General features: G+C 49.4%; 4 protein-coding genes across 4 annotated transcripts; 2 read left to right on the top strand and 2 right to left on the bottom strand.

The window, feature by feature from the left end:
- Nucleotides 1-1,693: 1,693 nt before the first annotated feature.
- Nucleotides 1,694-2,471, top strand: FIESC28_00945 (uncharacterized protein; the record flags this gene model as incomplete). The annotated part of the gene is made up of 2 exons (XM_031155096.1): nt 1,694-1,937; nt 1,987-2,471. 2 exons carry the CDS (start codon nt 1,694-1,696, stop codon nt 2,469-2,471), a joined length of 729 nt encoding a protein of 242 aa, XP_031020891.1.
- Nucleotides 2,472-3,169: 698 nt separating this feature from the next.
- On the bottom strand, nt 3,170-7,395 carry FIESC28_00946 (uncharacterized protein; the record flags this gene model as incomplete). The annotated part of the gene is made up of 2 exons (XM_031155097.1): nt 3,170-5,328; nt 5,373-7,395. The coding sequence occupies 2 exons, from the start codon at nt 7,393-7,395 to the stop codon at nt 3,170-3,172; spliced, it is 4,182 nt and encodes a 1,393-aa protein (XP_031020892.1).
- A 1,108-nt stretch (nt 7,396-8,503) lies between these two features.
- Nucleotides 8,504-11,145, top strand: FIESC28_00947 (uncharacterized protein; the record flags this gene model as incomplete). Its single annotated transcript, XM_031155098.1, has 7 exons — nt 8,504-8,603; nt 8,981-9,224; nt 9,281-9,568; nt 9,618-9,869; nt 9,914-10,807; nt 10,872-10,999; nt 11,048-11,145. 7 exons carry the CDS (start codon nt 8,504-8,506, stop codon nt 11,143-11,145), a joined length of 2,004 nt encoding a protein of 667 aa, XP_031020893.1.
- Nucleotides 11,146-11,897: 752 nt separating this feature from the next.
- Nucleotides 11,898-13,603, bottom strand: FIESC28_00948 (uncharacterized protein; the record flags this gene model as incomplete). Its single annotated transcript, XM_031155099.1, has 2 exons — nt 11,898-12,005; nt 12,062-13,603. The coding sequence occupies 2 exons, from the start codon at nt 13,601-13,603 to the stop codon at nt 11,898-11,900; spliced, it is 1,650 nt and encodes a 549-aa protein (XP_031020894.1).
- Between the last annotated feature and the right edge of the window lie 129 nt (nt 13,604-13,732).

Genomic DNA, 13,732 nt, shown 5'->3' on the forward strand with positions numbered 1-13,732 from the left:
AATCTGTTTTGTGTCTTTTCATTGTGAAGTCTGTGATTGCAAGTGATTCCGGATGGCTTGTGGCTCTGTATTCGGAATGTTCCCCCTGGACACTACCGTCCTCATTCAGTGTCAAAACCAGGTAACGCCAAATACTAGAAGCCCTGCCTTTTACGCCTCAGGAACCACATACCTATTGTGTCATCCGTAGCCAATCATCTTATTCAAAAGGTACTGTAGAGATATGTGTAGTACAGTAGGAAACGGGTTATAAGGTAGCGACGCCCAGTACTTAATCGAGCCGGGTCGGTGTTGAGAGACTCTGTCACAGCGTTTTCTTAACACCATCAATGAGTTCCTGTGTTGGTGGGAATATCCTGCGCCGCTCAGCTATCATGCACCTACTCATATGGCATCTAATTAGGAATCGAGAGGGTTGCAACGAGATGCATATCCAATCTGTCAGGTGACTGACAGTACTGCCACACCACTACACCAGCCTAGGCACTCATCAATCAGCCTGTCTTCCGGTTAAATTCTTATGGTATATATATCTCTCCTATGCCCCAGCTGTGCAGAGTTTACACATCTCACAACTCTCATTGCCTCCCAACAGATGAAAATAGATACCTTTGATCCTAAGGTCTTCCTGATATGTGTAACCACTTATGATCACCTGATGATGGAGGCGCGGAATATGTAGAGCCGTGGCATCACACCAACTCCTCATGCACTCTCTCCAAAACCACCAAACTCTAACCCATCATGATAACATCATCGATATGCCAAAAAGTCCAAAACCCCGGAATACGAAAAGCTTATCTGTACAACAAAGTGATCAATCACTGCTGGCGGCCGCCGTACTCAGGAACAAGCTTGACTACACCCAAAGCAGCAGTAGAATCAGCCTCATTATCTATCATCTGACAGGTTCAGTCCTGCCGATAGTTCCGAGATCCGTGATGCAATTTCTGTCTGAAACATACAGTCAGCCTGTTGAAGAGCATGCCAAGGAATGCTGGCTGGCCCAAATGCGGTAGTGCAGATCGACGGTCATGGGAATGTGAAAAGACGTTTATCTGTCACCTGATTCTATTGGTTGGTGACCCACTGCGGATGTGTCACTGCAAAAGCTTAACTTTATACGGATTTTACACGGGTGATTTGGTTCAGGTTGCATGAGACTCGCTCACCGTTTTGACAGTATGGATGAGACATGTATAAGACATCACACACAAAGCGGCTCCAAACCCATGGATTAAGACACAAGACATTTTAAAGAGAGTATTAGAAAAGAAATATTATTCCCAGTTCAATCAGAAATAGCTCACGTTACACAACCCATCCACCTAGCCCAAGTCTAACCTCAAAATCTTATTTCAAGCCATGCCGATCTCTCCTGTCAAAAATGCCAGGAACCAACAGCCTTACAACCTCAACTCGGAGTAAAAGGAGCTCTGGCCAATCTCGACGTTGAAGTATTGTGTCCACCCGTGCCTTAGCCGGAAACAAGGAATGCCAGTGAAGGGTTTCTGAGGACCAAATATTCCCGTTAAGCTTTGTGTAGCAAGATAAGCTTTGAGTGCCTCCGCTGATCTCTCGATCGAAGCCACCTAGACATGAGATAAATACAAGGTCCTACATCCTATCCAGCTTCACATCTCTTCAGCGCTGGTCTGCTCTGTATTCCCTTCTTCTCAGTCCTTACCTCAAGATGAAGTTCTCAACACTCATCATCGCTTCTCTCACAAGCACCACCTTGGCAATTCCCATTGCCATTTCCCGTGCTTTGCCACTCAACTTTACTCCTCGCGTCGGCGTAACTATCCCCAAGGCTTCAAAGAATGTGCCCCGCGCTGTCTCGGATCGTTTTCAACGAGCGAGTGTACACCATGACGATGTCCTTAAACTCATGGACTTTGTCGCTGTGCGTGTCCAGACGGAGTGCAATGACATCCGTAAGTTCAAAACCGTTTCGACATACTGAATGGTTACTGACGTGTGTAGACACTGCTGTAAAAGCAGCCCAGTTCGAAGGGTTAACTCACGAAGCTACCGTCGCCACAGTGCGTTCAATGGACATCATCAGAACGCTCCTCTCCAAAACAGTCTCCCGTCTCGACAACGCTTCCAAAATGGACTTTACGTCCAAAGAGCGTCAGATAATCATCGATGATGTATACACGATCACAAACGTGTTCTTCGACACTACCAAAGATTACGTCAAGACGTTGGGCGGTGCAGAGGGAGGACGTTCGTTATCACGCGCAGCGCACATGCTCACCGACGTACTCGATAGTATTATCACTATCGACTCGGATGTTGCTTCTGATATGAGTCGCAAGCTTACTCCTATTTTCTCCGGTGTTGGTGATGAGGAGGAGTTGTTGGGTGTTATTGTCAGCCCTGTCAGAGATTTTCTTTCTTCGATTAAGGTTGAGCCGTGCAGTGGCTCTGATTGTTCCAGCGATCAAAACGAGGAATTGCGATGAGGCGCGAGTTCTTTTGTGTGTAATGAATTATGATTAGGATATGAGTCTGCATCAGCGGGAGTTGGTGGTAATGATTATGAACTCATGGAGCTGTATATTAGTTAATGCATTATAAGATCATCTCATGGTTTCACCACAATTAGTCCATTGAATCATAATCTGAAGTGCAAAAGTTCACTGAAGCTTTATTCTTGTGAGTTCAGAAACGAGTGCCTCTTGTCTACCTCATGACCCTCTTCTTCCCGTTGCTACCATTCCGTCATCGGGTTCCAAAACCGTCAGACAAGCCCGGTAAGTGTGGTAATAAAGCCAAAGGTCAACAGAAGCTGTCTTCAGAAACTCGTGTAAAAAGCTAGTGAACTGCGAATATATTAAAACACACCTGGGTATCAAACACATCCAAGCAAATACAAGGCCCCATATCCAACGCATCTGTCGGAAATGTGACCCAACCATCTCGACTCCCCGATCTTCCCTATTGCCAATAGTATGTCCGAGATGCACCATGACCACGGCGAGTCTGCAAATCCCACCCCAACCAGAACTCCTCCCGTCTCTGGATCCCAATTCCAAGCATCGGCAGGGACGGTGTCACCTTTCATGGCTCCTCATTCGTTATGTATAGCGTCTAGTCAAGACCTCAGCCGCCTAGAAGCCTTCACGCCTGAGAACATAGAAGGATTCCAATCGATGCGTTTCTAAGCATCGTCAATTTGCGTCCCCGTCTCATCGTATTCAGTAACCTCTTCCAAAGCTGACAAACTCTCGTTGTCATGTCCAATTTGTCTTTGAGCATGAAGAGCAGCGATGCGCTTAGTGTCAGGACGGAGTATACTCCACATCTCAGCCGTCACGGCAATGGCGCTCGCGTCAGATACTCCGCGCGACATCGTCGCCTTCATCCACGCCAACTGCTTTCCTGCGAGCTTCCAAACCATGACATATGCGTCATTATACTTGAGCTTGAACATGGTTGAAGCTTTGAGTAGCTCCCACTTGCTCAAATCTGGATCACCATTCCAGTGATCGAGTAGCGGTTCAACGACTCGCATACTCATCAAGGCAGCGGATGGCTTGTACGAAGACCATTTCTGATGCAGCTCTTTGATCTTGACGGCAACCTCGTTGCTCGTGCTGTCATTTTTGCCTCCTGCCATTGAGACTTTCCATTCCTTGGTGATAGATTCCACCTGCGCGACGAGGTCCTGCATAAGCCTTGTGATTGTCTTAGATGTTTTCTTCTGATCATTGTATTCGTTGAAGAGGCGGGCTAGATCGGTATCCCAGGCCTGGACACTGGGAACATGAAGAGCATCATAGAATTGCTTCAAAGCGTTCCCTATCGTATCTTCAGCAACCACAAATTTTAGAAAGTCGAGGATGTGAATTGACCCATCCTTTCTCTTGTAGTTCCGCTCAGAGCTTCGTTCGTTCTCGTATTCTGGATCCTTTCCGCGCATCTGCATATCTCGCTTCAATCGATCGTAGTCTCCGCGGCTGAATAGCAAGCCCTGCTTGGCTTGGTCAACAAGTAGAGCGACCAACGTGCTGAGAGCAACAGCTTTCTCACTATTGACTCCTCCTTCGTAGTAGCAGAGCTTTTCCTTGAACTTGGTCGCGATGCCCAAAAATGTCTGTTGCATGTTGAACGAGATCGCCGAGCGTAAAAAGTCTGTGCATGCACTCTCCAGATCAGGTGTAGTTTCCAGAAGTGACTGAAAGCTTGGGTTACTCTTTCGAAGATACCCCTGTCCGACGAGGTCTGGTTCAATGGGCTTCTCTGCGTTGCTGAAGTTGCGAACGACATCAGGGTCCCAACAAATCCAAGCCTGATCACCATCGTAGTCACCGCCAGAGAGCATGTCAGCGAGAGGTGATTTGCCCTTGGAAGAGAACACGATGACGTCTTTGAGCCGCTTTAAATTCGGTCGAAACACAGCTCTGACCTTTTGTACATCGCTCACAAAATGGGCTGGGGCTCGGGCAACCAGGATGTCAATGTCATCCAACAAAGTATCTGACTCGCCGTCGGCTTGGAACTTGGAAGAGAATGCTAGCTGCACCTCACCTTCCTCCAATGTGCCGGTAAAGTCCACCACCATGAAAGCGTATGTCGATCGGGGGATCTTGATGTTCATCTTTGCTTTGAGCAGTTCGGCCTGTCTCCTCTGGTTGTTCCATATAAGATCTCGCAGGTAACGACACTTGGTAGCATCAAAGCCGGCATCAAGCATGTACGAAATTGTATCTTCGTCACGTTGTGGCAACCCTCCCTGAAATGGAACCTGACCCAGGGTCGATCGATCAAAACGACGATGCGACCAACCACGGAGGTTGGTAGGGTGTGTCATGGCTGCAAGCTGACCTCCGATCTCCTCTTGAAGCCCACTGGCCAGATGATTGGCGATGATGCTTCGCATGTCGCTAGGATTTGGGGCCTGCGCTTCAAGGACTGGTATGAACTGCGTGTTGAGCGAGGCCGACTTGAGCTCTCTGGACCATTCTCGAACTTCGAACGTCCTATGGTGGATGTCCTCAAACGCACAAATCCACTTGCGTTGGGAGGGATATGTCTCAATCCAAACGCCGTCATCCGAGCCGTCATCTTCAACATCGACTATCCACATCCCCTTGGCACTGCCAATACGAGCTTGGAACGCGCATGGTGTTTCCAATAGACCAAGATGGGTCGCGACCTTGCGTGCGAAACCTCGTGACATTCTGGCGATACCGTCGCCCATATCCTCTTGCGCTTTCTTTTCACTGATGCTCATGAGATCGTGGAAGCCTAGCTTTGTATCGCGATGACGGAATTGGTGAGGTTCAAGGACGATGGTGGGACATGTTTTGCTGAGACCTAGACCAATGTCAGAAGATTCGTGGACCAATTCGGGAACTTACTGAGAGCAAGTCGCGAGAACAGTTTTGGTACAGCCTGTTCCGCGTTTTCCTCAATATTGACGGCCCAATTCAGGAGATCGGAACGCCGCATCTTCGTACGGTATGCCAAAGATACTGCTTCTTCCAACGGTGGAAACTGGCTTTCGGGCAGTCGGAAGTTGTTACCATCAGTTGCGAAGAAATACACCCGCTCCTGCATGATGGTAAGCGGTTTATGGGGAGGTTTGGGATCTTTGATACACTTTTTGGCCTGGCGGTTATAGAATGGTGCCCAAAATCGACCGAGAAAGTAGTGAGGATTGTCGTTCAACCATCTGATAACCTTGTCCGGACCCTGCCCATCCTTTTTAATTGCCTCAGGAGCATCTCTAGAAGTGGGAGATGGCATAATGATTTCCATGAACCGGTCCGCACCAAAGCGGCGAGCAAGTCGGTGGCCAAGCTCGAGACGAGGAGCCTGGAGCTTGAGCATGTACAGGGGGCCAGAGTCCTCGGGATTGGCAACAAACTCGGCGGCAAGAACAACAGTCTTGTCGTATGAAGTGAATGACCCAAATGCTGCGCTCCATACAGCCCGATCACAAGGCGCAGGTAGGCCAGCTCCGATAAAGAGCCGATGTCGAAAGATCAGATTTCGGAAATTGTTCTGGTCGTGCCAAGTTTGATCGGGTTTATATTCGAGATCCCATCCAGACAAGTCCACACGGCAGTGAAGCGCAGCACGAGTCAATTCCCATAAAATGATCAAAGGTGCCTGGTTCAATCCAGGGATGGGAAATCTCGGCCAAATATTTCGCAGACGATTTGTCAGTTCGCATGAGGGTGTCGTATCAAAGTTGGAGCCATCAAGAAGTAGCGAATCCAGTTCGTTCATCTCAGGAAGGCTAGAGTAGGCTGTCGCAGGGCTGCTAGACCGGATAGTCTCTCTTCGCTTTACATCAAATTGCTGACTTCTCATAGGCTGGGGCGTTTCCAAAGGAGGTAGCTTGGGCTCATCGATCGACATATCAGGCTCAAGCTCGGGCTCGGGCGACATTCGAGACTCATGTTGTCTAAATGAGGATGACTTCGTTGGGTCAACACTATTGCGCTCAGTCGTGATTTGGGGCTTGAACTCAAATTCTTGTATTCTCTGAGAGAACGAGCCGTTGAAGTCTTTCGCAGACTTTTGGTATGTCCTGTAATTGGGTTGACTGGACTGGAAAGACGTTCTTGGACCGGTACCTTTAAAGGAAGAATTCGACAAGACCGTGGTTTGAGTACTTGGTGCACGGTTTGTGGTTGCAGAGAAAATTGATGGTGCCAAAGAAACTTTGCTGGAATTCAAGGATCCAGCGCCAAAAGATAAAGATTGAGGTTGTGTGCTGCTAAATGATGTGACGGCACTTGGAGCGCCATTGGAGAATGACGCCGTACCTGACCGACGAGCGGGCCGTCCCGTAGGCACACCACTAGAGTCCACGGCTCTAGAGCGGACTGGGATGTCGTCAATGCTGTCACATGCTGGGGAACCGTCGAAAGAGTTGCGGCTCCTTTTCGAAAAGGGATCTGGAAACTCGTCGTCGGACCTTCGCTTCGCCGCTTTTGATCGCGGTTGGCTGGCGATGTTGTCGTCCCTCAGCAGCCTCAATAACAACTCCTGAAGCTGGCCCCGCTCTTCTGAGGTCAAGCGTGCACTTTGGCGATGTGGGTCGCCATACGATCTCTTTATCGGGGTCGTGTCTAGGTCAGCGCGGGGCTTTCGAATCCAATTGGTGAGGTGCTCATCGGCTTGTTCGCGAAAGCGAGTGAAACATATGGAGAGTCGATTTGGATCTTTAAACTTAAGGAATTGCGCGCGATAGTAGATCGCATTGCATCTTTCCTGGTCCTCAGACCGTCGCTGAAGCTGGCGCTTACTCGGCGACAGCGTCGGATCAGGGATTTGGAGTTGGAGTTGAAAGTCTGAGCTGATGGAGCGGATTGCTCTGTCGAGTTCCTCTTTGGCTTGTAGTTTTTTAGTTGAAGAGATGATGGCGGACATGGCGACCGGCGCCAGTTGCGAACCAAAAGCCAAAATGTCTAACGGTCGGGCGTTTTAACGGTTGTTGTAAGGGAGAGCTTCTGCTGCAAACGAGTGAGTTAGTTTAGTGCGCGCGCATCAATTGAAACGAGCGTTGAGATCCTGGATCTCTGTAACCGCCGAGGCGCATGCCCAGGCAGCCTTGTAGCACAAAAAGGTATTTCGATAATAATAATTGCTTCTTCGAGCAATCAAAGTCCAATGTAGTTCAATGCAATAATGATTTCGTTATCACAAAATGATGTTGATTGGGCAAAGTACCATGGAGGATCCATGTCTTTGGAAATGGTGGAAGCATTTTGGACATGACCGACAGTGAATCATTGCGCCATTGCGCGTAGCAAGGGAATAAACATGAATAGCAGGAGAAGCAGAAAAGCGTGATAAAAAGACCGATTGCATTTTGATTGACTGAAATATGATGGTTGATGTTAGAATGGAATTGCTGATGCATATGGAGGAGAAAGCATTTAATGGGTGATGTTTTTCTTGTCTCTACCCTAAAGGAAGGAGCGTGCGACACGGACGATCTCAAGATGAGCGACAGTAAAAGATGATCGAGACTACCGAGACTTCGGCACGGAATAGCGAGACCTAGTACTATTAAATGTGAGTCATAAGCTATTTAATATTTCAGACATGTTTACCATAAGAATGGAAGATATCACCATGAATTCCTCTTTATCTCTCTGTGGTATGTTGAACTGACCACTACGGAACCGGTCTTTATTTATCCCGGTCTTATCGGACATCGGCTTCAATACCGGTCTCGTGCTTCAATTCCCCTCCCTTTCAACCAACCAGAATGAAGAGGTCAAAAGATCAGCCGCCAAGTCATCTCTCCATTTCTCTACCTCCTGCCTGTATTTAACTAAGACCCGTTCGAAAGCCGAACCGGCCCCGCCCATCACCGCCGTGTTTTCCCCTCTCACCCGCTATCGCGCATGGGAGACTCTCGGAGTTCGGCATTCGTAAACCCTCAACTGCAATCATAACATTACCTCGCCATTGCTATCGCGACTTTTGTTTGGCTCCGAGGCTCGATTCTGAGCCCAAAACCCGCTTAACCATGGCGGAAAACCCTAGTCCAGATGAGCGGGTGGTCATTGATGACTTGACCCCAGAGGAGGCCAATCGAATCATTCATTCTCATCGCAAGGTTCGCTACGGTAAGATAACAGTCTTGCGAATAACCTCAATTCGGGAACTTTGTTGCTTATCATCACGTTAGGTACTGCATGTTGGCCTTGTCGCCAGCGGAAAGTAAAGTGCGACAACAAACAACCGTGTGAAAACTGCGTCAAGAGGGAGCACCCTAGGCTATGTTCCTATAAGCCCAATCGTTCATCAACTTCCAAGCCGTCGGCATCGGCTGCTCCATCAGAAAACAGCCAAACTGTCGTCAATCGCAAGAGGACGCATTCTTTTTCGGAAGCGCCTCGCGAAGAAGCCATCCGTAAGGTTGAGCGTCAAGATAGTTGGCCGCGCGCCCTTGGTAAGGACCATCCGGAAATCCGGTCTCACCATCTGGCTAACAACACCACAGCAAGTATTGATGAGCCAGAAGTGGCACCAGACCGGTATCTTGGGCAGAATAGTATTCCCGCCCTACTGCGCGAGCAGTCTTCGCCAGTTCACAAAAGTGGCGAAGGTCTTGACATCAGACAAGACATGCGGTCCATTCTGGGACTGGACACATCGGCACCTTTCCCGTTGATGTCGTCGCAGCACCTTCAAAAACTGACCCAAGATATCTCAAATGAATTACCATCCGACCGCGAGGTCATGAAGTAAGTGCACTCGCGATATCTGCGGGTGCTCCGGATTCGTAAGCTGACAGCTGCAGACTATTCCGGGCGTACAAGGAAATACCGCAGCCTTTCTGGGGATTTGTGATGGACATTGACGACCTCGAAAGCAAACTCATGATCTACCTCGAAGACCGTTCACGGAATGCGACAAACGGAATCAAGTCGACCAAACCTGTCACAGCATCATGGCTTGCCATACTCTTTGCTGTTTTAGCGGTCGGCTCTCAATACCACGAATCTCCCTACCATATTCGCACGCGAGACTCCCAGCGATTTATCCAAATATCGTTCCATTTTCTCCGATTGGGCAATTTCCTTCTTCGGTATTGTTGTCCGCCACTTGACAGCACGACTCTGGCTGATGTATTATAGACCCTCGTTTGACTCGATTCAAGCCCTCCTTCTTACATGCTTTGTTCTTCTCAATGATATGAAGGCTGAAGCATCATGGGCGCTGATGGGATTGACCTGTCGGCTTGCCCAATCATTGGGTCTGCACAGAACACCGCGCAACGAAAGTCGCGATTGCACACCACCAAACACACAATCGAAGGAAATGGTTCGAAGGAGGTTATGGTGGAGTGTTGTGTGGCATGACACCTTGACATCGCTCTCCTTTGACCGGTAAGTGTTCTTCTTCTGAGACGGCTCACCTCTAACAATGCTAGATCACCAATGACGAACTTCCCTTGTTGCCCGATTCCCGTCATGTCACCGACGCCAAACGGAAACTATTCATACCTCGAGACGATGTACCATCTCATGGAAATCATTTCTCGTCGCCTGAACCCCGATGATATGATGAGCTCGACATATACTCAAATCATTGACGATTGCGAAGCAGTAGAGACCCTTCGAAGCCGCACCGCACCACAATTACGAGTAAAGGAGAATTGCAAGACAGCGCTCGACCGTCTACAACACTACGCTATCCGCCTTCATACATCATTTGTCATCTCCGTCGCGTGTCGCCCAGCGCTTCGCAAAGATAGCGAGTTCGAGCCTGAGCAGCGAAAGACGCTAGCGGATCGCTGCAAAGACAACCTAACCGAAACCGTCCGAATGTTTTTGGCGATGCACCAATTGTCAGCAATCCCCACGAGAAGCTGGGCATTTACGTACCATGGCCTATCATCGGCTTTACTACTGGGTATACTTTGTGAAACGAAGACGGACCCGGAGGTTCGACAGCTTCAGGGCGATCTAATCGCTGCACTATCTGCTACCGCCGCCAAGGACGTTAGCTCCCCGGAGCCTCACGTAATGACCACCGACAAGGATATCGAACTTTCCGGACCACTCTACAGAGCTTTGACGGCCCTGAAGAACATCTATGACCACGGCTCTATCGTGCCCTCGCACCTCAAGAAGGAGGGTGACGCCTCTGCCGCCGGCAGCGGGAGCAGGACGCCCCAGTTCCCTTTTGGGAACGCTGGACAATATTCCGGAAATGGCAATTCAATGTTTCGCAACGTCTCTCAGAGCGCCGACCCACGTGAGGATGCGGCTCTCGCCATGGCAGAGATGCAAAACGGGGGTGCATCTATTCAAGACTTTGCTGGGTTAGTATTCTCCTTTGTTCGCTCGCCATCTGATGTAACATGTTTCTAAATATGTCCCTACTAGGCTCCCCTACAGCCAACAGATGCAGGCGCAGGCTAACGCAAACCTCAACATCGACAGCATGAACGCAATGAACGTCGATCCTACGCAATACATGGCTCCAATGGACCTATACGAATCAATCTGGGGTGGTATGTCTCCTTTCATCTGTCATAAATCCTTGGCTAATTCGCCACTAGAATCACCAGACCCTTGGAACACGGGAATGGACTCGTTGAACTTTGACTTTTTGGCCCAGCCGCCACCAGGCCAGCCTCAGCAACAGTTTTACTTTTAGTTGACAGGGTCTTTCTTTATCCTGTCTGGCATCCCTTTCGGCAGTCTGTGCTTTTGAAGCCGGAGGTTCTCTTACGAAGTTTTTATAATGATGGATATGAGGTGAGATTGCATGTTAACGAATTTTATATTGGCGCAAGGGCACTTGGGAAGGCACTTGACTTTTACTGAATGTAAGAATATCTGAGCGACAAATCATCAGGCATTTCAACATAATATTCAAGTCGTTACTCTCTTTTCTGTTTTTGTTCTGGTGCACTCTTTTGCCCAGACTGTTTCCATTCCGGGTGCCAGACCGTTACGTCGAGACGCAGGAACCAGAACGGCGATCCAAACGCCTCGAACCCTTTCTTTTTGGTCAACACTAACACCAAACCCTTTTCCCCTTCCCCTGGCGGGCGCAAAGCTGCAATCGAATGATGAAGACATTGATTCGTCGCCACGGAGAAGCCTCCGGCCGAGACGGTTTAGCATTCCCCCTTTCACTCATGTAGGGTCTGCGTAACCTCTCGGTTTAGTGCGATCTGAACGTTTTTCAGCGTACTGAACGATCAAAGAGAGCTCTGACGATTTGTATTTATTTTGCCTCCTTTGTGGCCCGTCTCTTGGCAGAGATGGAGATGTGGAGAGAGTTGAGTTTGACAGCTTTCCCCGGATGAGGCTCGTCAGTTTTCGGGAGCTTGGGAGCTTTGGCCTGCGCTTTTTGGACCCTTGCGCGAAATGGCAAGAGGTGTGAAGGTTGGCTTAAGATGCTTATTTCTTGCGACGGGATGAGCTGGCGACGATTTTCTTCTTGAGATGCTTGGGCATCTTATCCTTGCGCTTCTCGCGCTTAGCTTCCTTGACGGCTTGCTTGTGTGCCTGAGATGAGTGGTCAGCAAAGTTCATGTCACATTGGTGAGATATGGAACACAAACCTTCTTCTCGTCCTTATCTTCGAAGCGACGACCACGAGGAGTACCCTTTTCGAAGTCGGCCTCGTTCACCGAGTCGTCACCGGAGAGAGATGCACCCTCGTCTGAATCAGATGTGGAACCTTGCTCTTGGTCGTCATCACCCTCCTCACCATCGGCCTTCTTGGGGGCAATGACCTGGTCTGGCAGAAGGTTACTGTAGACAAGATCGTTACCCTGACCCTGTCCAACCTTTTGAGCATCCTTCTCAATATCGTAGACCTGCTCTAATGTTTGAGGAATGTACTGGTTTCTGAAAACTTCATTGTCAACTTCTTGCTGAGCAGCGGCATCCTCGCCAGTAGCATCATCAGCTCGAGTCTCGTAGAGAATCTCAATAGCCTTGCCCATTTCAGGCTCCTCGACAGCACCCTCAGGGGCAGTGATGAAGTTAAAGATAGCGCGGTCGGCCAGGGTATCAACACCCTTACGGCGGAAGAAGTCTCCCACGTTCTTGATATCCATACGCAGGAACTCGAGGGACCGGGGGTGGTCCGGCTCCACACTTTGTGACACATCAATAATGTAGAGCTTCTCCTTGTGGTATAGAATGTTGTACTCGCTCAAATCGGCATGAACAAGACGGCAGACCTGGTAAATCTTGCGCATGATGCCAAGAAGCTGGACATAAAGCTTATGCCACTGCTGATCAACATCGTCTCCCGTCAGAGTAGCGTCACGGAGGCGCGGGTACGCCCATCCCTTGCGGTCACCTAGGAAGCCCATGACGAGGACGTGAAGCTTAAGGCTGATAGGCTCAGGGCAAGGAATACCAGAGTTGTAGATCCTCCTCAAGTTGCGGAATTCCTTCTCAGCCCAAAGTTTGACCATTTTGCGGTTGTTACCCTTGTCAAAGCCACCCTTGAAACGGTGCTCGCCAGTGATGTAACGTTCTCTGTCCTTGAAGCTCAGAATGGCAGTCTTGTAGACCTTGATAGCCCTTTGGGTAGCGTCGCCTGTGTTTTCGTCGTGGAGAACGGCGCCGTAGACGTTGGCTTCCTTTCCTGTGGAGATGGCGCCGTGGACTTCGCTGACAAAACCGCGGTTGATCATCTGCAGCAGAATCATACGGGTGCGCTGGTCAAGAACCTGGTCGCTAGTGGCGCGGTCTGCCTTGTCCTTGTCCTTTGAATCACCGCCATCTTGCTTAACTGAGTCGAGTCGGATCTTGGCGGCGTGCTTAGAAAGAGCTGAGACTTGGTCGTCAACGCTGGCGAAAGTGTTGGCAGTAGGCTTTTGCTGGTTTGAACGAAGAGGAGCAGCGCCTTCGTTGGTGTTGCGCTGTCTGTTGTAAGACTTGGTCAAGTCTCCAGAGCCAGCATCCCACTCATTGTCGTCAAAGTCCTGGTCGTCAAAGATATCGTCAAAGTCGTTATCGTCCTCCTGGGCAAGGGCAGCGCCGTCGTCTTTTTGGGCCTGTAGCTCGCGGGGTATCTCTTCGGTTTGTTCGTAGCCCTGATTCGCCGTGTAAGTGTAGGGCGGTTGGTGCGGAGCGGCGGGATCCATGGCTGCGATTTGCAATGCGATAGACTTGGAAGCAAAGCGAAAATCGTATAGTTCAATTTAATTGAAGGCGTTGGAATTTTTGTGCAACCTTGAGAAGTTGTCGCGGGGTGGCGGGGTTGAAAAATCGTT

This window comes from Fusarium coffeatum (genome assembly GCF_003316985.1).
Source record: "Fusarium coffeatum strain FIESC_28 chromosome Unknown BRIP53273_contig_26, whole genome shotgun sequence".
Lineage (NCBI taxonomy): Eukaryota > Fungi > Ascomycota > Sordariomycetes > Hypocreales > Nectriaceae > Fusarium > Fusarium coffeatum.